Raw genomic sequence first — 26,388 nt, forward strand, 5'->3', positions numbered from 1 at the left:
GTGCCTTAGCAACCTGCTCTAAATTGACCTGTGTTGAGCTAGAAGTTGGACAAGGTGACCTCTGGAGTTCCCTTCCAACTTAGATGAGTCTATGATTCTATAGAAGTGACAACTTTGTTAAATTTGAAGAAATACTGTCATACTTGTTAGAAAATTTAAAATAATCTAAAATTACTTTTAAAGACAGGTTTTCTGGTGCATTCTAACTGACCTACATGCTGGGTGGTTCAGAGACAATAATTTATTTTCCTTAATCGGTATGCTAGGTTAACAACAGCTTTGCCTTTCAGGAATGGTACAGAACAACTGGAATTTACTGGCAAATATGGATTATGAGCTATTTCTTTGCTATATCTTTTAACAGCAGGCAAAAGATTGCACTTGGGCAAAATGGACTACAGTGGTATAGCTGACGCTCTTGTAAGGAAGAATTAAAAATCTGCAAATAAAAATCTCAATGCTAGAAGCACAATTTGCTGTTGTGGGGAAAAGAAAAAAGGGGTATCAGTGGTTTTCTCCATATGAAAGCATCTTAAACAGATGATCCTCAAAAAGGGATTATGGCCTCATTTGCTTTCCAGCTTTGTTAGGTTATTCTTTTCAGTTTCTATGGTTTTCCCTAATCTCAGCGAGGCTCTGTGGAAGGCAGTAGGGAACTTTGGCTAGAAGTTCTATAAGAAAAGCAAATAATTCAGCTTTGGGGGCTTTGTCAGAATAACTGTTTCACCGGCCTGTGGACACCTTGGGCTTCTTACACTTGCTAAGGACTATTCTTTTACTTTTGTATGGTTTTCTTTACTGAAGGAGACAATAGTCACTCAGTGTGCCTTTGGCTATTTGTGAGTCAGAGTTCTTCTTTCTACAGAGTCTGCATTTGTGTGTGTAAAATGTCTGGAGGACTTTATGTACTCCTTCTCGCAAATTCCTTTTAGATTTTGTGGGAGGTAAGTTCAGTTGGTGAATGCTTCTTTGTTGTTATTTTCTTCTGTTGATGCATACTGCATTTGCTGAAAACAGGCAATGTTCTGCCATTTCCTATTGCATTGATTCTTTATGTGACCCTGTTCTTTCCGGTCAACTGCCCAGATACCCAGCAGTACTCACTTTGAATTTAAAATTTACCATTAAAAATTTAAATAAATAAGTTCCACTGGGACAGGCAGATATGGCTCTAAGAAAGCCTGTCTGTACTTTATAGTTCTAGTTTTCTGGGTAGACAGAATCAATTTGTGTCCCATTGTACTATTAGAAATATCTCCAGTTCATGAGGCTCCCATAGCTAATCAGATGAACTCAACAGATCTCTCTCTACATATAATCACATATCGCATCAGATGTATTTCCCAACCTACAACAAACTTCATGAGGAACTTCAGCAAGTCTTTCAAAATATCCCATTACTACTACAACTATGAATGATGGGGGAGGGAGATAACACACATTCAAGTGTGGAAGTGGTGGACACAATTGAAAAGCAAAAGAGGTGAAAAAGAGAGACCTCAAGAATGACAAAACAGTGTGGAAAGTGGCCCATCTCAAGTGTATGCATGCAAATAAGAAAGGGCCAAGCAGACAGCATCATGGGAGAAGCTCTCACATTTTTCTTGGGTAACCAGCACAAGTAGGTACCAACTTGAAGCACCTGTTCACCAATGCACGCAGCATGGGAACAAAACAGGAAAACATAGAACTCTGTGAGCAGTTACAGGGCTACAGTCTAACTGGGATGACAGAAAAGTGTTGAAATAGCTTACAAGACTGGAGTGCTGCAATGGATTAGCGGGCCGATTAATATTGTTGCAGATGTCTGCTGTAAACTTCCTGATGAGGAAGAAGCTGATGAAACTTTCTTTCAACAACTGGAATTAGCCTCATCTTTGCAGGCCCTGGTCCTCACTGGGGGGCTTGACACACCCCAATATCTGCTGAAAGGGCAACACAGCAGGGCAGAGGCATTCCAGGAGATTTCAACACTGTCTCCTATAACATCCTCACAGACAAAATGGTGACTAGACAGGGTGGTCAGGCACTTCAACAGCTTGACCAGAGAGGCTGTGCAGGCTCCATCCTTGGAGACATTCAACGCTCACCTAGACAAGGTGCTGAGCTACCTGCTCTATTTGACCACACTTTGAGCACAGGTATAGGACTTGTTGACCTCCAGAGGTCCCTTCCAAACTCAGTTCTTCTCTGATTTTATAATTGTATATAATGGATTTATACAAGAGCAGGACTTTCCAGAGGGCTGCTGACAGTCACAGGCAGGACAAACTAGCATACTACCATGGATTTGCAGAAAGCTGTTTCCTGGCTCGTATCACAGAGTATAGAATCACAATCCACGATGTAAACCACTAGGATCAGCATAGCAGGTTTCTCTGAGGGATACGGGAGAAACATTAGAGGGTCCTGACGAAATTATAAATATACATGGAAGACTGTTCCCCACAGGCATTGTGGCTTCTATAGTAAGAACTATGGAATTTAAGTTATAAGTGAGATATAAGCATAAAATTCAAATATGTAATTGTGATGTAGCTGGGTGCGAGGGCCGTGCCCGTGTGCACACCCAGAGCATTTGGTTATTAATTTCCATTAATTAATAGCATGGAACTCCCTTGCTAGCATCAACATAGATGAGACAAAGGACTGACCTGAGACAAGGTGATTGAACTACATGCCTTCATAACAAAGCATTTGACTAATTGATACAGGAGTTCTCCAGATAAGAATTCCAGACAGTTCCACAGAGTCCTCCAGGCAGTTCCTATGATCCCTAGACCAACTGATAATCACTACTTACATGCTTCAATATTTTGATTAACATGCTGAGTGGAGAATCTTGCTGTCTGGGAGACCTCAGGGGAGTTTCTGCTGCAGAAATGACCAAACTACACATAGAAACTCTTTGCACAGATGCAAGAATGGTCATGTACAAAACATTGTATGCTGTTAAAATAGTTAAAAGAAGTTTTGTACATAGTTAAGATTTTTTTTTTTGGCTGCGTGTGTTATTTTTAAGTACTCTGCCCAGGAGTGAAACAGTTCCAACACCCGCGACAACACAAAACAAGCAAAGCACTTTTGCAGGGGTAGATGGCCGAATTTCTGATGCCTTCTTAAATGTCTCTTCCACAGGGAAGGAAAGAACCATGTCCAGGACAAAAATCACGACACAATGAGGAATGGCAATGAGAAAATTTAATCTTAATGAAGCCAAGCCTGAGGAAACAAAGAGACATCCATATTCAATATGCTAGAGACAAGCTATGTTGCTAATTGCTGAAACTGTGCATACACAAATTTTTCTAAACAATGTCCACAAATTCCACTTGACAGAGCTCTTGGAAAATGATCTTCTGATAAATGCAGCCTATAAGCCTGGTAACTATAAAACACAGGCAAATGACAGAACTGAAAGAGTAGGTTGGACAGCAACAAATGGACTAACACTAGTGATGTTAGATCAATATAGGGTGATTCAGATTGCCTAAAAACCAATTTGAAAGCTAATTGAGACACTCTGGGCTATATTAGAGGGAAGCCAGTAGCAAAAATGACTCTTCTGAAGCCAGCCTACAACATAAAGCTGATGACTAAAACTCTCCCAGAAAAAGATAACTGAGAGAAATTAAAATTGGAATCCTTTTTGGTTATATACATTGTGAGTGACATTATGGAGGCATGGAGAAAGGAACAGAAAATGCAAATCTGTACTTTTTTGTTTTAACTCTGAAATAATGAGGGCAATATGATGCACCATTATCTTATTCTGGTGTAGTCCAAGATTTCTCCATGGAAGTCAACAGTCACTAATAAATATGTGGTATAGAACTGAAATAATATAATGGAGAATGTAGTCAATATGCTCAGGTTCATTAGGAACCAACCAAAGCAGGCTTTTGAGCTGCAACTTACCTACCATTCACATGATTTCTCTTTGAGACCCTCTAGTGGACAGCCAGCACAGGGCATTCAAAAGGCAACAACTAGTTCTGTTTGTAAAACCAGCTTTATCCTTTATTTCTAACTAAGTACACCATACCAAACAGAATAGCACTTTTCTGGTAGCACTCAGCAAAGCAGTGCCTTCTAGGCACTCTTCAGTTATTTACAATTCTTACACTGCCTTTCCAATAGATCTAGCCTTCGTAAGTGAGGAGACTGAAAAATGTGTCCTCTACAAAGTTCAGCAGAGCAATATACACCGTTCCTCATAGCTTCTCCAATAACTGCACTTTGTTTAAAAATCACAAATCAAACTTCCTTTACTACAGAAATTAGTTTGAAAAATAAAAACAATGTGATGATTTCGGACTCTGTTTCTAGATCTTGAAACCAAAACCCCTAAAAAATTAATAGGTTAATAAGTGTCAAATAATTACGTATTCTATGAAAGTACATTTTCTACATTCCCTTCCAGTGACTGCTTACAGTTGGACAAATATTTATTTTACCTGTTTAGATAACTGCTCTTCGCAGAGTTTGTAGAGTGTATAGAATTTTCGACTGAGGACTTGGTTGTCTCGGAAACCAGCACTTGCCAGCTTGACTCGCATAATAATGCTACGGTCAGGCACCATCATAGCAACTGTGCGAAACTGAATCTTTAGATTTTCTGGAAGTTCCTGTCGTCCTGCATAGCCAGGGTTCTGAAAAATGCAAAATACAAATAAAGTATTATATGAATGAAATGAAAGCAGGATAGGAAGGTTTATCTCTTCTGATAATTATTTGGCAAACACAGGAGCACGTGCCAGACTACAAAGGGTAATTCAAGCATGTCTCAATTGCACATCACTACACAGTTGCGTAAATACTGCAGTTCATGAAGTATATGGTATCACACATGTTATTTGGAGAAGCCCAAGAAGCCCATATTATTATGCAGTGATAACTTCTTAAACTCTTCCAGCTGTTTCTGAACTGCCTTCCCACTGGCCTTTGTATGCCACAAATTTGTCCTCTTTTTTAAACTAAAGTGATAACATTAACACCTTTTCAAAGGTAGGAAACCTTAAAATAAAGACAAATGCTTTCATTTTCAGTTATGGGTACGTAGCCTACAGCTAAGGAGGGGGAGATACAAAGAGGCTTTTAAGGTATTCTTATGCTTTCCTGCTGCTTTGCCTCCTGCACTGCTAGAAGCAGTCCACACGCACCAAAGATAAATCTTCAGGAGGCCAGTGAACCAGAGTGAGGGTGGTTTCCTTCATGCTGTCATATAGAATGATTGTGGTCAAAGGTTCTTCACAGGTGGTGAAATACTGACCAGACCAACTACAGTAGTCCTTGCAGTAGTCAATTACTTTTGTTTTATTTTGACAGACTTTGACTAAAAATGTGAGAGGGTTGGGTTTACTCTCAATCTGTCAAATATTCAACTAAAAAAGCCCTTGAAATATGTAGTTAAGGATAATTGCATACCTCAAGTCCTAAGTTCCAGTTAAACATATGGGCAAGAGAAAATATCATCACTATTATTTAACCAAATTATTGCTCAGATTGTATTCACAGAATCACAGAATGGTCAGGGTTGGAAGGGACCTCTGGAGATCATCCGGTCCAACCCCCCTGACAGAGCAGGTTCACCTACAGCAGGTTGCACAGGACAGCATCCAGGAGGGTTTTGAATGTGTCCAGAGATGGAGACTCCACCACCTCTCTGGCAGCCTGTTCTAGCGCTCTGCCATCCTCAAAGTAACGAAGTTCCTCCTCATGTTTAGATGGAACTTCCTGTGCTTGAGTTTGTGCCTGTTACCTCTTGTCCTATCACTGGGCACCACTGAAAAAAGACTGTTCCCATCCGCCTGGCACCCTCCCTTTAAGTATTTATAAGCATTGATAAGATCCCCCCTCAGTCTTCTCTTCTCCAGACTAAAAAGACTCAAGCCCCTCAGCCTTTCCTCATAAGAAAGATGCTGCAGTCCCCTCATCATCTTTGTAGCCCTTTGTTGGACCCTCTCCAGCAGTTCCCTGTCCTTCTTGAACTGGGGAGCCCAAAACTGGACACAATACTCCAGATGCAGCCTCACCAGGGCAGAGTTAGACGGGGAAGATAACCTCCCTCAACCTGCTGGCCACACACTTCTATTCACTATTTTCTAACAGACAGTTCCAATTATTTCAACAGGGAAATTTCATTGGGAAATGAAACAGGAAAGATCTTTCACAATTATGCCATTTACACTTATTCGCAAACATACCATAGTCAGAAATATAATTATGCCATTTACACTTATTCGCAAACATACCATAGTCAGAAATATACCAAATTCTCTGTCCATGTCAACAACATCACCATCAGTGAATATGAACTGAGGTTTCTTATTTTTCTTACACTGAAGTACAATATATATCTGCTGAGCAGCTACTGATAAAACTGGAAGTTCAATGCGGTTAAATTCATCAAAGCAACCCCATGAACCTGACTGGGCTAAACCTAAAAAAGCAAAAGGAAAAATACTTTGTTAAAATATCAGATCAAACAAGAATAACATATAAATATAGCATGTTGTATACAACTTCAATGTAGCATGAGAAGAACAGGGAGTATGAACATAGAGTGAAATGAGGAAAAACCCAAAATAAATTAGGCAGTGCATTAATGACACCCAGAAAAAGAATTGCCCCTTGGAAGAAAGATGTACAAACTGCTTTATAAAGAATCCTACACCCTTACAGCAACCATGAGGCAGAAAGTGTTTAATAATACTGTATATAGCACTTAGTAGCATAAACACGCATATAGCATGGAAGCTCATTTATGCGGGGGTTGAAATTGTCAAAGATGAGCTCGAGAGACACCTACCTAAATGAAAAGCACAGAATCAAATTCAGAAATCACTACATTTGTGACAGAAGTATTGTGACTTTCTATAAAAATTAATTCATAGGTCAAAAATTGTTGGAGAATGACATTAGGCTGTTCAGGAGAGAGGAATTTGATGTCACACAACTGTTCTCTGGAACAGGCCCCATGTTCTAGACAGACATTAGTATCCATAAACATCATGAAATGAACGTCTTTTGGGAGAGCCAAGTACTCCTTCTTCTGTATCATGTTAGCAGGATTGAAATAGTAAGAGTCTCCAGTGGCAGCTTTCCAGAGCAGCAGTGGGAAAGCCACATAATCCCCTGCTATTTCATGTCCATTTCACGAGAGACATAGGCTAGTAAGTCTACACAGGAACTCCATGGATGACATCTCTTCCCTTCCCAAAACCCACTCTGGACTAGTATTTCCTATTGTCTGGGTCCAGCAAGAACCTGGATCAGTACTTTAACTGGTGCTACAAACAAATGTGCAGAGGGTTTTAATTCATTCCACCGGACTGGTGGAGCTCAGTTTGGCTTAAGCCGTTTGAAGGCACTGCTAAATGCAGAAATAAAGCACACATCCAAGAAAAGGCATGTATGTGTTTGCAATGTTGAACAACTACACCCAGAGCTCCCCCATATCCCCATACTTTATATGCCAATGCCTATAGCACTGGTAAAATAAATCAAGGGGGGGTTTATGTGTAATGTTAATTCCTTAAGACACTTAGGCTAATGGAAGAGAAAGTACTCAAAAATCAGTAATAATACTATTAATACATGTTTTTTCACCTTGTTCTGTTTTCTCTACTCTTGTCTTTGCTCTGGCCTGTTCTGCTCATATTATCCTTCCTTCTGCTGTTCCTTGTCTGATCTTCTCTTTCTCTTTAAGACATTCTCTAGGAACTCTCATCTTGCTCCAGATCCCCTTGAGGCCCCTTTTATGTTTCTTCTCTGCCCCTCTTCTACTCTGTCCCATCTTCTACTGTGATCAGCTATCATAGCCAAATCAATACTTGTCAGTGCTTGCAGATTGCAAAAATCGAAAAAAACATGAAAATAATTCTTTTTTTTACCTTTTTTCTTGCCCATTAACCACTTCTTTTAATATTTTTGCATTGATTGGTCTTTTTTACCCATGTAATTTTGGAAGAACTCTTAAACAAACTTAGTGGAGTCACATCAGATCAAAACCAGTGGTATTACAGCCAAAATTGTCTCCTTAAAATTTGATTCAGCCAGGGCAATACTGCAGATCTCCCATAAAATTCAGTTCAATTTCATATGTAGAGTAATCTTTTTCCTAAACCATGTATAACTAATTTCTGTGACAAGGAAAAACCTGCTCCAAAAGAAAAGAATTTGAAGAGAATGAAATGTCACATTGACTTAATTACAAAATTTAAAAGCAAATGGAATATATACAAATACCACAATGTCATAATGAAGCAAAGATTAAAGTAATTCTATAGATAGGTACCAAATTTAAAACATGGAAGATTCAATCCTATTGTCTTTAAAAAGAAATGAAGACTGTTCCTTGACTTCACTGGTGTGGCAGCAAGTCCTTTAACTTATGTTCTCCCTCTTGTATGAGGGATATCAGGGCCTGGGATGCACCAACAGGCCCTAATTGCCCTGACCAGCCTTACCTGCAGCTTCTACCCATACTCTCTGTCCTCCAGTCCAGGAGTTCCATTTCAGCTCAAGCAGGTCTGAGTCTTCAGTCTTTGCCTGAGCTATGCTGTATGTAGGGCTGGGGACAGTCCTATCCCCTGTTATCCTGACTTGCTGACTGAACTTCCTGGAGGACCCCAGAACTACCCATAGTCTTACCTCCAGCCCTGCCTCCTACTGTTCCTGACTGAACTTCCTATATGGTCCCTGGACCCAGCTTGTTACTTCACCTTGTCTGATGGTCACTGGACAGCTGATGGAACAAGCTGTCACCAACCTGCTCTGCTCAGGCACTGTGGGACTGTGCCGTGGTCAGTGAAGTCCCTGCCCCTGCCTGTGTGGTGGACACCCTTGGCTCCTGGCTTGTCTTCCCTCATGGAGCTGCCCCATTCTTGCTGCTCCCTGACGGAAAATTTTTGCAGAGATTTTTCAAATGTATTTGTCCCTTTTTGTCACATGTGTTATATGACTAATAAGATCCATTCTAAAAAAAAAAAAAAAGTTTTTTTTCTACTTTGTTTATTAAACATCAATATCTTCGCTTTGGGAAGCAACAAGGAAAAGCCTTATAGCTGGATATTCTTTAACAAAGAGACTTTGTTCATAGAGTCATAGAATGGTTTGGGTTGGAAGGGACCTTAAAGATCATCTAGTTCCAACCCCCCTGCCATGGGCAGGGACAGCTCCCACTAGACCAGGTTGCTCAAAGCCCCATCCAACCTAGCCTTGAACACTTCCAGGAATGGGGCATCCACAGCTTCCCTGGGCAACCTGTTCCAGTGTCTCATCACCCTCACAGTAAAGCATTTCTTCCTAATATCTAATCTAAATCTACCCTCTTCCAGTTTAAAACCATTACCGCTTGTCTTATCACTACACTCCATAATAAAGAGTCCCTCCCCACCTTTCCTGTATGCCCCCTTTAAGTACTGGAAGGCTGCAATAACATCTCCTCGGTGCCTTCTCTTCTCCAGGTTGAACAACCCCAACTCTCTCAGCCTGTCTTCATAGGAGAGGTGCTCCAGCCCTCTGATCATCTTTGTGGCCCTCCTCTGGACTAGCTCCAACACATCTGTGTCCTTATTATGTTGGCGGCCCCAGAGCTCGACACAATATTCCAGGTGGAGTCTCACCAGAGTGGAGTAGAGGGGCAGAATCACCTCCCCGACCTGCTTCTTTTGATGCAGCCCAGAATACGGTTGGCTTTCTGGGCTGCAAGCACACATTACAAGGTCATGTTGAGCTTCTCAGCAACCAACATCCCCAAGTCATTCTCTTCAGGGCTGCTCTCAATCCATTCTCTGCCCAGCTTGTATTTGTGCTTGGGATTGCTCCGACCCACATGCAGGTCCTTGAACTTGGCCTTCTTGAATTTCATGAGGTTTGCATGGGCTCACCTCTCAAGCCTTTCAAGGTCCCTCTGGATGGCATCCCTTCCCTCCACCGTGTCGACCACCCCACACAGTTTGGTGTCATTGGCAAATTTGTTGAGGGAGCACTCAATCCTACTGTCCATGTTGCTGACAAAAGTGTTAAACAGCACTGGTCCCACTACTGACCCCTGAGAAATGCCATTCACCACTGCTCACCACTCGGATATGGAGCCATTGACTGCAACTCTTTGAGTGTGGCCATCCAGCCAATTCTTTATCCACCGAGTGGTTCATCCATCAAATCCATTCCTCTCCATTTTAGAGACAAGGATGTAGTGTGGGACAGTGTCAAATGCCTTGCAAAAGTCCAGGTACATGACATCAGTCACTCTTTCCCTCATCCACCAATACTGTAATGCCATCGTAGAAGGCCACCAAATTTGTCAGGCATGATTTGCCCTTAGTGAAGCCATGTTGGCTGTCATCAGTCACCTCCTTATTTTCCATGTGCCTTAGCATGGTTTTCTGCTCCCTGATCTTACTGGGAACACAGGCAAGACTGACCAGTCTGTAGCTCTTCCTCATTTTCCTGTTTAAAAATGGGCGTTATGTTTCCCATTTTCCAGTCAGTGGGAACTTCACCAGACTGCCACAACTTCTCAAATTTGATGGATAGTGGCTTGACAACTTCATCCGCCAATTCCCTCAGGACCTGTGCATGAATCTCATCAGATTCCATAGACTTGTACACCTTCAGGTTCCTCAGATGGTCTCAAACCTGGGCTTCTCCTACAGTGGAGTATTCCTCCTTCTCCCAGTCCCTGCCTTTGCCTTCTAGAATGTGGGCGGTGTGGCTAGAGCCCATGCCAGTGAAGACTGAGGCAAAAATATAATATATATGGCCTTTTACACTTACTATCTGTATATTAAAGGGGTTTGAAATTACTTTCTCTATAGAATGGTGAGGTGAGATTCTAACCAAACAATTTTTCCTTGGGAAAGGCAAAAAAAAAAATCACTTGTTCTGTAATGCCACCTGCTGCATGGAGTTAGGAAACCTGACTCTCAGGCAAGACCAATACCCACAGCTTTGAATAAATTCAGTTCTTGAAAAACACCTGGTGGTGTTTAAAAAGAAAAAGGAATGAAAATACGCACACATAAGCAAAGGCACAGCAAGCAAACTGTCAGCTGTGTAACAACGTAGAGACAATGTAATTTTATTGTGCACTGTCATACTGTGCATTACTTTCTGTCCCCACACAGAACATAGTATGGTAATCAAATACATAAATGGAGTAAAACCAGAAAATAACGGACAGAACTAAAGAGATCTTTAACTATGTCTAAGAAATGTGACACACCCACATACACATCCAATCAGTATAGATATCCTACAAATCTGGTTCTCATGTGATATAAGAATCACACAACATAGCTACTCCCACCTCAGAAAGACTTCAAAATGCATCTCTGCAATGCAGTGCCATGTTCCTTTCCATGTCAGTGACCCTATGATCTATATACACAGCTGGGTGGCCTCACCCTTGAACACTACATTATGGCCACAGTCCCCAGTGCAGGTACTAGGGCCCCACACGCAAAGAAATTATGTTGCAGGTAACTGTGACAACCCCTGTTCTGCTAAGTGATCCCACAGGCCAGGTGATAATACCCTATGTGCTGTTCTGCATTGTGAGGTCTGGCTAAAAATAGTGTGACAGTGCAGTAATTAATCATGACAAAGCAGCTATAAACTCTCTTTTGCATTAAAATTACACGTCTCGTAAGATTTTACACAGGGGTAGAACTATAGTGCATTAATTCAAAGCAAATTTCACTACAACAGAACTTTTGTCTAGCCACAGTGCATCCCAGAAACAGTAAGCTAAAAGGTACTCGTTGGTCCCGAAAGAATTTACAGAGCTTCATATCGTTTATTCACTTACTGAATTAAGATAAATATCAAACCTTGCACTAAACACTGTATTAAATATCAAATCACAAAAAGGTACCTCAGGTAACACTGGAGCTGTTTGACTGTATAGAAAACAGAACCAAAGCAAATACAACTTTTATACTCATCTACAGACAACCACAGACAAAAGGTCTCCTAAAGGGTATTCACTAACACTTTTCAGTAACAGTGATGAAGTACGCCCGATTTGCTATTCCTGGGCAATTTTAACACTGTATTTGATATAATAGAAAACTTGAAAATTCCCTTTCTCACTTGATTTCCTGGTACTTTTATGGGTTACCTCTGGTCCAATTCAGATGACCAGTTATATCTGAACCTACTTTTTGGTTCAAATTTCAAAAATAAAACTATTAAAGATGAAAGTCCAGGCCTTGGACATACTGATGAGACCATCCGCCTGTGGAGTCGCACAGGAAAACTAAGAGACAGGAAAACTAAAGAGACAGGAAAACTAAAGAGACAGGAAAACTAAAGAGACAGGGAGATAGAACCTCAGCTCTGAGCCAACCAGGAGAACTGTAAATTATAATTTTATAGATACAATCTATTGTTATGTTATTTATAGTACAGTATAATATAGTATAGTATATTTTTCTGTTTCTTTATTCTGAAGATCAAACATTGTCCTTACACAAAAAAATCTACAAACGTGGCTGCAGACATGAGAACATCACCTCCGCACCCCGTTTTTCTCCTCACTGCTAAATCTGCTAATATCTGATAACTTGACCCACAGCACCAGATGAAGTGAAAAGTTTGGAAGAGGAAACACTGGTGATGGAGTACAAAGCCTATCACAGACATGGAATTCTAAAGAATTTCTCAATGCGTACACTAAAACATGTAGTATGTTTCATGACAATTTTCTTATCAGTCTGCATGAAAACACTTCTACAGCTGTGAAGAACTATCCTTCTTGTCCATTAAAGATCTCATATGCATTAAAGAATCTTTCTCTAAACTCACTTTGCTCCTCCTACTAAACCAAAAAGAGCTCATTTCCTTCCCCAACTTCAGTACCTCCACTCTTCAAGAAATAGCAGATACCCTAAAGATGTTTCAACATTAAAATTGTGATTCCAAGCCTGGCCTTTCCAAGTTGTGAAAACAAGTCCAAAGCAACTGGTGCCCTTCACAAATGAAAGCATCAATGATTCATGTAAGAACAGAATATTACTTTTCCTCCCAGACACACAACAGCCTGATGAATGCTGAAAAGAATCATCTTATTCGGCTCAATCTATTATCTAATTCCCAGGCAAATTCTCTGAGTAGTAAGGCACCATCCCACTAGCAAATTGACTGAGGTAAGCAGCCACAGGCATCATGGTCACCAAAGTAGCAATTTGTTGACTTCTATAAGCATCCTTTCTAACGCTCATTAACACCAGCATGCCATTAAATGAGGCATCCAGATAACAAGGATGCATTACATAGTGTTACTTAGCTTTTGTTACATATGATGACAACACTACATGGAAAACAGTCAGCTATAGAAAAAACACAGACAAAGAAAGCTGAGCCCTAAAACTCAGCTCATGCCCTTAGACACAGAAATTGTGCCTAGTTGCACTAAGAGAAGGCGTCACAAGCTCAGTTATCACTATTGCCTCAAACTGAAATGAAAATGGGTGAGTTACCAAAGTGCTCAGGATAGGAAGGCAAAAACAAAGCAAGGATACAGAGGCTAAATGTTTGAATTGACACAAGTCACAAACAGTTTAATAAAAAGAAGTAAAATCACCAAGGAGTCAAAAAAAAAAAAAAAAGTGGTAACATAAGAGATACAAACATTCTCACAGAAGGAGCAAAGAGTGAAAAGACAACAGCTTGCTGAGATTAGACAAACCTACTCCAAGGAGACATAAGGCTGACATCTCCCCTCTGGACTGATGACTACAGGTCCAGCGGAGACCCAGTAGATGACTGTGCTTGGAGTTATAAGTATATTCATGCTAAGTGTCCTGGTTTGAGGACACAACACTTAGACAGCAAGCTGGTCTCAGCTCTCTTCTGTTTATTACCAATGAGTAAAATAAACTCGGGACACTAAAAGTCTGTATGCACAATAACAGACATACAACTATAAGTTGGGGTTACAAGAGGTGCTTTGAGAAAATTGTCACCCTGACTGAAGGTATTCATATGCGCAGGTAGTTCAGTTTCTAGCTTAGAAATGTTTATCTGTTTGTTTGGTATTATATAAATGAGCAGCTTTCCACAGCTCCTCCTCACTAGGTAACTATCTTCTCTTTTGTTATGCGAAGAATCTGTCGTGGTTTAGGCCAAAATCCACCACTGCGGACCTGAGGGACCCCAGATGGGACCGACAGATGCTCCCCTCTACCCCTCTACAAAGAGAGAGGCAGAGGAGGAAAAAGAGACTTATGAGTTTAGAAGGAAATAAACTACTTTAATGAAATATTAATAATAAAATAAAAAGAAATAATGAAAAATATATACAAAACCGTATCAAGCTCCCGAGATGACAATCACATCACTGGCTGGCACTGGGGCAGTCCCAGGCTGGACTCAGTGACTGACGGGAACTGGATTCCGGATCTGGATTCAGGATCAGGATCACAGGCAAACAAACAGAGTCCTCCTCAGACATCGGCCATTGAAGGAACAGCGCTGACCCTTTGATCCCTCAGCTTTTATACTGAGCATGAGGCAGATGGGATGGAATACACTGTTGGTCAGTTTTGGGTCACCTGTCCTGTCCGCTCCTCCCCGCAGGTGCGACCCCACTATGCTTTTTCCGCTTCCGACCCTCCAACGGGGCAAATAACAAAGTTGGTTGGCCTTGGGTGCTATAGCAATAAGTATAAGCAAGAGCCTCTCTGCATACCATGCCTGGGCATCAGCTGTAAACAATTGGTCTTATCACTCTGAGAGAGTGAACATTGTCTGCACAATATGCAGTTAATTTCAGTTGTTAGAAGAGGCCCAGCTAAGAAGCAAAGTTACTGAACAAAATTGGTTCTGTTTTACCTCAAACCAGGACAGTTATAAACACAGTATTTACCTCAGATGAGGACTACAATCATGCAATATATTTAGTACAGAAGTCATCAGCTTCTACGAAAGTTTAAGCTACATCCCACCATCATTTAATGGGATACTATGAAACCTGTCTTCTGCTTTCACTGCTCATAGGAGCATTGAGCCAGTTTCAGCCTTCTCCGATGCAGTGAATGCCTGCATTCACCTAAAATGACCAAAGCTAAAGCTAAAAGACTAGCTAAAAAACTGCCTATTACTTTAAATGAAGATTGTGATCAAACTGTCCATTCTTGTGGCATTAGCAGAACTTCTAGCTAGAAGAGTGGGCTCTTCATGGGACCAGTTCAGGACTGGGGATTAGCTAACAATGATCACTAGCTCTACCATCTGCTGCTTCCATATTTACTGCACTGCCTCAGATTCCTGGTATGGAAATGATAGGGCCTGCTCTAGCAGGGAGCACTTTATCCTCTCTTTTTGTAGCAGTGTCTCCTCAACTGTTTTCTCCAGCTATCCTCCTTGCTCCAGGCTGGCCCCTTACTGCAGCTCCAACTATGGAAATCCCCAATTGGTGGGAAGGCAACAGACATGAGCATGCCTCAGCCTGGGGGAGGGTGGAAGAGGGAGGGGGTGGGGAAGCAGGGGAGAAAGGGCGGGGGGGGAGAGACAGAGAAGCTAAGAGACACCAGTGTCTTTTCAAAGCTCAGTGTACCTCTTCACTCATGGCTCAGAGGAATAGGAGATGGAGGCTGGCTGAGGCAAAGAAAGCAAGAATGGAAATGTTTCTTTCTTTTCTATTTTCACATTCTTACAAATGGAGCTAATGTGTTTGATTAGTGAGAAGCAGGGCATACAGTAGAATGCACAGAGAGCTACAACACTTCTAAGTCATGATTAGAAAAACTTGTCAAACTGCTTGAATCGTTTTTTCCCTTCTTTTTCTGCTCTACTTCTTCCCATTTCCATCTTTTTGATATGACCATTAAAGAAGAGGCCTAAAAATATCTGCAAAAGTAGAAAAGGATTAGGAGGAAGACCAGTAGTTGAGTGAAGTCAGTACAAGTACTGCTCTTAACTCAGTTCTTCCCAAATACATACTGTTGGTCTTCTTGATCCAACTCAGCCACAAACAAACCCAGTAAGACCACAGAAGAGATAAGAGAGAAATACAGAAAATCTTTTCACAATTAAATACAAAATCACTTTAATCCAAACATGACATAACTTTCAGGCTTTCTATCTCCATTACAAAGCTTAATTGGATACTCTTAAATAAGAAGACAAATACAAAAATTACTTTTATTAAAATCTTGACCAGCTTTGTTGGCTTAATTAAAACTAGAAATTACCTCCAAGTTATATTTTAACCTTCAGGAGATATCACAACAGTGAAAATTATGTTTATGATACCTTGTGTTAGATTTAAGAGCCCACCACTCATGGAAAATGGTGGCATTCTGTGGTCTGCCACTCCATATAACCAATAGTGGTAATATACTAGAAAACAAATATAATAGAGTTCACAGATACTGGATGACCTGATCACTGTTTGTAAAACTGACTTCAAAGCTCTGCTCATCATGAAAAGTTATCAGAGCCTGACCAATATCTCATTTTCCTGGTTTCAGAAAAGTTCTAGAGTTCAAAATAAGACACTGCACCACTTTGCATGTTTCCCTGTCTTGCACAACGTCATTGAGCTTCATATTTGTTTGTCTTGTTTGATACAAAAATAGGAAGGGAGGGCTAAATATCCACCCCCTTGGGATGGGTGGGATAGAGGCATAAAGAAAATCAGTAGAAATGATTAAAAGGAAAAGGAAAAGAAGACATAGATAGGAAACACCCTCCAAGAATTAAAAAAAAAAATAAATAAAAAAGACTGGAAAGTATGCAAGAAGAAAAAAGGAAAAACTGAGGAGAAATAATCAAATAACAGGAAAAGTTGATGAGCATCTGGAAGTAAGGGGTACTAGAGAAGAAAGTACCCTACTAATCATTGCTAACTCACTAGTAAAGAGACAAAACCTTGTCACTCTAAAATCAAAATACAAGATTATTTCTTACCCTTATAGATACGGCCAAGTCCTCTGTAGTCCATTTGGTCTGAACAATTGAAAACAACAACATACTTTCCCAGGCATTTGCCCATGTCTTTAGTTGTCTCTGTTTTCCCTGTCCCTGCAGGTCCTGCTGGTGCACCACCCATACTCATGCCAAGGGCCTGTGCCAGAGTGATGTAACACCTAGAGACAGAACAAGGAGTTCTAGTAATCTTTTTCGACTACTAATTACTTGAAGTCCGTTAACGTAACCACAGCAGTTGCATTATACAGAGCTGGGTCAGGGGCCAGAAATGGGTCTGCTTCCATGTGGCAAGTCCTCCCTAACCCCCTTTGGACACTATGGAGCTGAGTTACCAGGTACCACCTTGTCCCCTCCTGCAGAAAAGCATGCATCCAGCATAGCAATAACTGCAACAGCCCAGGAAATGCGCAGGGCAATTCTAAATGCTGAATACCAAAATACTGTAGTATTATGATTTTCTCACACTAATCATACAACCTCCCTCGATGACTCAGCTTCATTTTGCAAGACCCAGACCTGCTTGGTTTCTGCCTTTTTTCCCATCCTCCTACTCTCTCGCCAGAGCACACAAGATGGGCTCTCTGATCGGGCAATAGGAAGGCACAGAGGGTGCAAGCAGCTCCTGTTCTTGCCATTTCCCTACCAGCATGCCAAACCAGAGCAGTGCTACCAGTCACATGAGGTCTTTGAGCTCCAGGACGAGAGGGGAGATTGTAATGGGCAATGGGGAAAGGAGGGACCCATGAATCCTAGGACCATCTTCTGCTTCAGCTTCCATCCTAGGTTGACATCCTCAGGTTTAAGTCTCAGCTTCCCCAGATGGTGTGGAGACTACTGAAGGGTGTAGGAAGATTTTTGTTCTAACCGACAATGGTCCAAAATCCCAGTAAGCCCATTCTAACAATGTGAAACTCAACAGCTTTATGATAAATCCGGGGAGAGAAAAAGGGCACTGAAAAAAACCAAATGATACCAGCTAGTATCACTTCTATAAAATAATACAGTACATATTCTAATATAATAGCAGTAATAATGCTTTATCACCTTGGTACTCAATAATCAGTTAACACGCACTCAGTTAACACAGAAAGAATACCACTCCTAACAATTCTGCTATGGAAAGTGAGCTAAGGACAAACTGTATACATAGTACAAGTCCTAAATAGAAGCATTTCATTTTTTGTATCTGCCATGACATGGTCTATGACTGACATGATGTTCAGGAGCATTCAATTTCAGTCCCATTATCTTAATGTAACGTAGTACCGCCAGTGTGTATTTATCATGTGCTTCGGGAATATTTCTGAACACAAAATCATCAGCCAAACAGCACTTGGCTCCAAGATGATTAATGGAAAGGAAAGCTATCATTACCTGAAAATTGTCAGAAGCTCATACAAGTCCATATAGCAATATTAAAAATATTAAAAAAGGAAAAAGCCTATGAGGGGAATAAAATCTGTTCTTATACAACACTGCTTAGGTACACAAGTTTCCCATGCCAACACTAGAAAACATCTCTGCTTTAAATACTCTTTCAGTATATGACAGTGGAGAGCCACCAATCCCTGCAGCTCTGTTTGGCTCTTCTAGGTTCATCCAGAGACAGATAATTGTGTTCATTTTTGTTATTATTATTATAGTTTAAACGCATTCAAAAGACTGACTTTCTTCAACCTCGTCACATAGTGCCTTGAATCAATCCCTAACCAATTAGGTTGCATTTTAATTCTGTGAACAAATTTTGAATAACAGTTTTTTGATACTGTCTCTCCCAGTGGGCAAAAATATTGTCTGTGTGGTAGTGCTGCCATGGCCACTACTCAACTGCATGTTTACTGCTGCAAACAGATCTCTATCTAGCATAGGAATAGTAGGGTACATCACATAGAATTTGTAGATGCATGTAATATATTAAAACCCAGGTATCCAAGCATAGGGGTTTGGCTCTCAAATATCTCACTGGGCATAATTTTGGTTCAGAAATTGGCAAAAGTCTGAAATTTCACTAATACATAAAATCTAATTGCACAGAGAGTGCAAAGACAATTCCAACATTAATTCAACACCCTGCAATCATTCTTCACACAACAAATGAATGGATTTCCACAGTATTTTGACATTCCCGTCCACACTTAAAAGAACAAGCTCTGGCAGAGCAAATACATCTGCCTCTTGCCTAGCTGAAACACTACCAAGTTCTTTAGGAAAATATGCATCTAATGCATCTCATGGAGTTTGTACTGTGCTGTATACCTAACACTCCAGCAATAAAAAGTATGTTTTGCCCTCAAAGCTTTTTCTGTGTTTGTAGGCCTGTAATTCTCCATAGGCCTTGCTTAAAACCTTATTGGCACTGGTTATTCAATGCTATGTCCTGGATTACTGCTTTTTCCTCTAGGGTGACTTCAAATTAATCACTTGCCGCCATAATCCCAAATTCTCATGCAACTACTAGCTTATTGAAAGCTGAAATATTTTGTTTTTCAGATCCACTCTGTTTAGGCTGGTGAAGCGTACGCCTCTCTTCAGCACAAGCAAGTTTTTCAATGCCTACCGCAGCACATACAGCTCAAGCAAACACTCAAAGAGAAGACCCCTCCTAGGGGTGCCTGCTTTCACTAGCTGAATATATAAGCACTGGCCTCTGCTGTTCACCGGCGATATTGCAGCATTACAGTGCAAACAAGGATTCTGACTCAGGAAAGTTAAAGGAATTAAGTCAAAGCAATTAAGTCTTAGCTGCAGTATTATGCACTGCATTCTTTTTATAACTACCTGTCAGTTAAGGGAGTTATAACAAGCCTGTCTGTACACCCTAAGTATTCATTGCAGTAGGTGAACTCTACATCAGTGATTTGGATAATGCATTTATCCAAGTCTTCAAGAAAATAGAATCGAGACTGTTTTTGCCATTCAAAATCAGATGGAGCTTTAATGTTCATACGGACCTATAATGGAAAAGAAAAATCATTAAATACAGAAATGAAACAGCATAACAAATTAATCTTAAATTCCACACAGGAAAAAAGTCTACTATACATAAATTCAAGAGCTGGAAGAACGAGCACAGAATCTGTCAGGACTCAAGACATCCAGAATTATCTTTTCAAACCTGTCTATGACATGCTCTGAACCTTTTGACCCCTTTGATTTTCCTCTGAACTGTGTACAGAGATTATGAATTGTGTCTTACAGATATATTGAAGAACAGTGATGGAAAACTTCATAAAAAACTAACAATACTGGTTACACTGCGTGGTATCTGGTGCCATTACTCACAGAAATCCTAAATCATGGACAACGCTTGTATATATTTTACGCATGTCTATGTGTTTATATATCTGGGATATATCTTTCAGTATGAACTTGCCACACACATATTTACATTTTTGGCAGATTAATAGATCTTGATTCATTATTTTTGACGTTTCATCTCAAAACCACGGGCCTCTGACAGAATATGTAGTCCTGGTTATCGGCCTTACAGATACAGTGTAAGGTGAAGAGGAGGTTCTGGATCCTCAGCCACTTCCCTCTACTTTCTCTCAATCACAAAAGGATGTGTTTAGCAGGGAACAGAATGTTTTGAGAGAAAAGGATATTACATGCATCAATTAAGAATCCTTTCCCCAGTTTTGAAGGTGCCCCTGATTTTTTATTTCACATAGAGACCCTTTAAATTTAACCACTTTTCTGTGATTTAATTTTATTATAATATTACGACATTAAATTAATTGATAACTAAATGTTCAATTAAGAAAATAATTATGAGGATAAAACCCCATGCCTATCTTAGAAGCTGGCAGTTTTATTTCTAGCTTACAGTATTTTCCTTTATGTTTTTCTATCCTTCCTTACACATGCACTTAATTTTTATCTTTCTAACATGTATGCATAAATTAAACAACACAGTATTGAATTACTGACCTTTGTGTCTTGCAAGCTCTTTGAAAGTTATTTTACTTCCATTTTATAATTATAGTTTTATGTATTCAAAATACTTATCTAAAGGAAGCCTGATGCAATGCAATTATAAAAAAAATTAAAATATCTATTCTCGTTATTGTTGCTACATTTTTCAAATATATGGACCCTCACCACTTTAACCTTCGAATAACTATTACCTTAAATCAACATATAGGCTGGGACAGAAATCACATGATTGATAGCAATACTAAATGGACTTTTTTTCCATTTACATTTCAATCAAATAATGTATTAAATTTTCAGTTTGAGAGAATAGTTTAATTTTAAAAGTTAAACTCTTTTGCTCACAGTGAGTTTGTGCATGATAGGTATCAACAACCATTTTAAAAACTGAACCCTGAACCTATGAACATACCAATATATAATTCTCCCTTATCTCTGCATGATATCTATATGAAATCAAACTAAATCTGATATGCTATATTACAGCAGTAACATCAGAGCTACTCAAAGAGAATAGATTGTAAGATTTGTTTATATTTTTTTTATATGTGCAAAAACTCCCATACAGAAAGTCCCTTAAAGGTTTTAAAAAACTTACCAAATCATCAAAGATATCCTTCTGGTGCACGTGAATGGTGATTAAGGTTTCATACTTTGTGCGCTCCATTCTTGTCAGATTGTGTGTTGTCATGTCAATCAAATCATTTAAAAATTCCAAAAACTTCTGATTTGTTGTGTGCATTACCTTTTCCACATAGCAAGAACAGACTAGTTAATGCAAAAGGATCTTTGCGTCTAGTTAGTGTATGAACTGGAATGGACTAAAAGCAGGTCTATGCCCTTTTAAAACTTTGTACAATACAGAAAATGTAGCACTAGGTAATCTTCTTCACAGTCTAGAGTCTTTGTTTTCATTCAGTATCAAAGTACAGCATGGTACCATTCCCCTGCATTTACTTTTATAGTAGGATGGTGTTACTAGTTCTGTATAAATGCACTGTATATTCTTGATTAATGGCAATTTGCAACTCTCTAGTTCACATCCTCTCCTTCCTCCTTTACAGATTCAGTGTTAGTAATAACACCTTGGTGTTAACTGTATCTTTTCTACATATTTGAGATTAAACCAGCACCTCGTCAAATGGCTTCTATTCTTTCCCTTCCCTAAAAAAAGAGCTCATCAACTGAAGAATCTAATATACCCTTTTACAGTAGACAATGCCTATGAAGCACAGTTATTTCCCCAAATTTTGGGAGCTCTTATTTCTTTCCAAATTTGATTTTGGGAAAGTAATAGGACAAGATTCCCTATACTCCCAAACTGAGAAATTGTCCCTTCCAAGATGACTGCACTGACAGAACAACAGAGAAAATCACAGGACTAGGAACAATTCTAAAGCACATGCTGGGGGATGATGAGGAGGTGTGAACTCCTAACACATTTTTTCTCATTCTGTTTTCCTGCTACTTTATTTGTTATTCCGGTTACTTAACTAGTATTTTGTGCTTTTTCTTACATGTTACTTTTAACTTTTCACAATATGCACTGTTCCAAACAATGCTTTTAATTAATCCTCAAAGATTCATTAAATACTACCTTTTTGTCTGTTTTGGTACTGTTCAGTGCATTCTCTGCATCTCTGGTCCAGATCATTTGAATTCCCAGAAGTCCTATTTGTGCAGGAAACATTGCCTGAAAGTCATGCAGCTTAAATCCTGAATCGCTAATGGCCATTGATGCCTGTCTAATGATGGTGTGGATTGTTTTCCTAATCCCATTCAGCAGCTGACCTAACCAGAATTCCACATTGCCCTGAAACAAACAAGAAAGTACTTTTAAATAATTAGTTTATGAATAATTCACAAGGAGAAAAAGCCCTATGTGACTTTTTTCCCAGTCCTTCGTACTCCCATTTCCCTCTTTGTTATTCTTTATAAAAGACTCCTCTCCTCCTTCTGCACCACTGCCCTTCTTGGGATATGTGACGGATTTGGCACTTCACATCAGTACTGCTGAAAAAAACAGGTAAAGTGATCGTTACAGAATGACACAAATGTCCTGTCCTTTCTGGCCTTTGCTCTTGCTGTTCACATTGGAAGGTTTTCCTTCACCTAGTCAAATAACAGCACGATGCAATACTGTCGGTTTCTGAAACATAAATCTACTTTAAATCAAGTCATGAAAAACTGCGATATATGCTTCCATTACCTGAGCTAAAACTGGTTCAATAATATTGACCTGTTCTCCTTCTTGAGATTCAAACAATAAAATCTGGTCGTAGTTTTTTTCATGAAATCCCACTCGGTTAACGTTGTCAAACAAACTTAATAAATGTGCCTACAATAGAATCAGAAAAAAAAAAAAAAGCTCCATAAACTGATCTGATATGGCATTATTACTTTTCCTTTAAAACCTGTATTAGAAGATTCTATAAATCTTTCCATAAGTGAAAGAAATTCTCTCAACTATATAACAAAATCCTCCGTGGTCCTCACTTACTAATATTGACCATAAGGACATTATCGCCTTATTACTTGTACCTGAATAGTGTGGGAATCAGATGCTTGACCAAGGATTTCCAGAAGAGCAGGATCAGATACAAAAAAAAATCTTGGAAATATTAACCGTTTTTTTTCCAAATACCCAGTCAGTGATTTCTGACAGATTTCCAATTGTTCCAGCAAATGTGGTAATAGCTGTGCCAAAGTCTCATCTCCAACACAGCATTGCACGATGTTTGATGTTTCATGGGCTTTCTGCATAATTCTCTGCCATGATTTATCAATGTTCTGAAATCTTCTGGCTTCCTGGAGTACATGAAAAACACATTAGCTCTTCCTCATGTTTGTCAAATTCTAAATATTAAAGAATTAAAGGTACTAGTTTAATATTTCCCTTGCTGTTCAAGTCTACTTTGCAGGACTAACGTATGAATATTTCTAAGCATGCTTATAATGATCAGCACTTATAATGACTAGCGTTCAAATTGCAAGAGACAGAGTCCAATAGGACAGCTCTGGAAATGTCTTTACTCCATGTAAGGCACCAAAGTTGTCCACATAAAAGGATTCCAGCACACACCAGAAAATTCAAACAGCAGCCTTCCCAGAAGTGACAGTCTTCCTAATAGCAATGCACAATGTCATGCAATGGCTGCTCCACACAGGTTATGAGGACTAAGCTGTTAGTAGTAATAACTGACAAACAAAAACAGTATAAATAGTCTGAAGCTGCCACACTTGTAAGGTGAAAGGAGACAAATTCTCAAATACTGGGAACTCGAGAATAAATACTTTTCTACACTGAACATACTGACTTTAAAAACTCTTTCTTCACCTACAGCAAATGAAATGTTAATAGGATCATAAATTATCTGAAAGCTAGAAGAAATCTCAAGAGACCATCACAAGACAGGATCATACCCATGCCACCCTTGAAAAACATCTGTGTGTCTTGTGTTTAAAGATGCGCAATGCTGGAGATTCAGAAGCCTCTCCAGGCAATCTTCGCTACTGGTGACTCTGTTTTAATATCTAAGCTTAACCTTTCTTGTGTGTACTCCAATTACTTCTCATCATATTCATAGATACAGACAACACATTGTTTTCTTCCTGTTGAGAGCAACCCTTATTTTTGTTAAAATTTATCACGTCTTCTCTTCAGTTTTTCATCTCCTTCAAGCCAAACAAGCCTAGTTTGTTGAATCTTTTCTTGTGCATCATCCTTCATGGATAGCTCCCCATTCTTATCGCCCTTTTCTATGCTCTCTCAAATATGTCTACGTGTTTCTTCGGCCAAAACCACTTACAATATTCTAGTTATCGATTATTGCTGTTTATGCATTCCACTTTTGTGTCTGCATTTTACACATGAGCAATCTAAAACTCATTTTCTGATAGTACTATGAGAGACAGTGTCAAAAGCCGAGATATATAGCAACTACTGTTTTTCCTCTATCCACAAAGCTTGTTGCCCACCCTAAAAATAAATCAGATTTGTTTGACAGGTTTTGCTCCTAACAAATCCACACTGTTACTCATCTCCTTGTTAACTTCCAGATGCTTACAGACAGTTATTTGTTGCAGTATTCATCCAGGAATTGCAATTAAGCCCACTTATCTATCATTATTCCTCCACCAAGCTGTTCCTTCTTTCCTTGTTTAAAGATAGTCACCACATTTGCTTGTTTCCAGAATACTGTTTCACAAATCATCCTTGTAAGAAGTAGCTTTAGCAGTTATCAAATGCCTCAGCTGTGCTGCAGCATTTGTTCATCTGCAAAAACTGCTTATTAATTCTCTAATAAACTTTAACAATAAAAACATATCTATCTCATGAACTAAAAAAAAGTATTTTTATCTTAAATAACAGTTAAGAAAGCTTTACTTAACTTACAGAAATTAATGTTAATTTTCAAAATTGTAAGCCTTTAATTATAAAAGATGTGGCCTGAAATAAATTCATATTTAATAATTTCCCAATAATTATGGTTTTGTTCATTTACAGCACTGGTTGATCCAGTGGTACTAAACTGTGGTGTGCTACAACTATATGAAAGCCTCTCATTAGGAGACGCAACAGAGAGGATGACATATTCTGGTATTTCTGTCCTGCAGGAAGTCAGATCATTCCTTAACCCTTTTGCAGGTGCTATCATGGAAGGTGTCGTGGTTAGAGTAGCTAGAGAGGCCCAGCTAAGAAGCGAAATTACTGAACAAAATTGGTTCTGTTTTACCTCAAACCAGGACAGAAGGTCATAATTGCCTTCTAAGAGGTTGCAATAGTTCACACATATTAACACACATGCAGCTGCCCAAGTCTTGCAGCATCTCTCTCTGGGACTTAGTTATACTGAGTCCTACCAAGTACAGAATTCATACGGAAAATCTGTCATTCTATTATTACATATCTTAGAGCCTATAAACATGTGCACACAGGAAGAAAGGGATGTTGGCATATATGGGAGAAGTGATACATCAGTTTTGTACCATTAAGTAGTCCTGAGCCCTGTGCTATTATACAATTCACTAATATTACAAGCTGACAGGAACCTTTGAGCCTGAATTACAAACAATCCTGCTGCCGTAGGTTTGACAAAGTTCTAAGCAGTTCAACCAGACAGATGCCAGTTTGGCAAAACTTCTTCTGAACTGCTGATGCACAGCCCACAAAACTTATGTGCATTATACACATTGGCAAGTAAACTCTGATGTGAATAATCTCTTGGTGCAACATATTGCCATTAACATATTGTTCTCACAAATCAACATACTTGAGGTAGTTGTTTTGCAATGTCTCCACCAACAAACACAGCTTCAAGATAAATCCAGAGGTTTTGTACAGTAATCCAGTTTTCAATTATCTCTGCAGTATTGGTCAACTTCTGAACCCACTGTTGTATAGTGGATTTAAATGGTGCATTATACCTGTATAAACATGAGTTAAAGTGAAAAAGAAGCTAAGATGATCATTGTTTACTTTTGGGTTTGATTAGATTTACAGAATATGTG

General features: G+C 39.4%; 1 protein-coding gene across 1 annotated transcript in view; it reads right to left on the bottom strand.

Annotated features, from left to right (window-relative positions):
• LOC309686498 (dynein axonemal heavy chain 5-like) overlaps nt 1-26,388 on the bottom strand; it is a gene marked incomplete at its 5' end in the record, with an annotated part of 184,441 nt that overhangs the window by 100,347 nt on the left and 57,706 nt on the right. Inside the window, 9 exons of the mRNA XM_082499206.1 lie at nt 4,458-4,652; nt 6,255-6,442; nt 16,924-17,102; nt 19,723-19,895; nt 21,476-21,622; nt 22,475-22,690; nt 23,087-23,215; nt 23,419-23,685; nt 26,151-26,304. Coding sequence (XP_082355332.1) covers nt 4,458-4,652; nt 6,255-6,442; nt 16,924-17,102; nt 19,723-19,895; nt 21,476-21,622; nt 22,475-22,690; nt 23,087-23,215; nt 23,419-23,685; nt 26,151-26,304 — 1,648 coding nt within the window. The remainder of the gene's footprint in view (nt 1-4,457; nt 4,653-6,254; nt 6,443-16,923; nt 17,103-19,722; nt 19,896-21,475; nt 21,623-22,474; nt 22,691-23,086; nt 23,216-23,418; nt 23,686-26,150; nt 26,305-26,388) is intronic.

Source organism: Vanellus vanellus, assembly GCF_965231255.1.
Source record: "Vanellus vanellus genome assembly, chromosome: 2".
Classification (NCBI taxonomy): Eukaryota; Metazoa; Chordata; class Aves; order Charadriiformes; family Charadriidae; genus Vanellus; species Vanellus vanellus.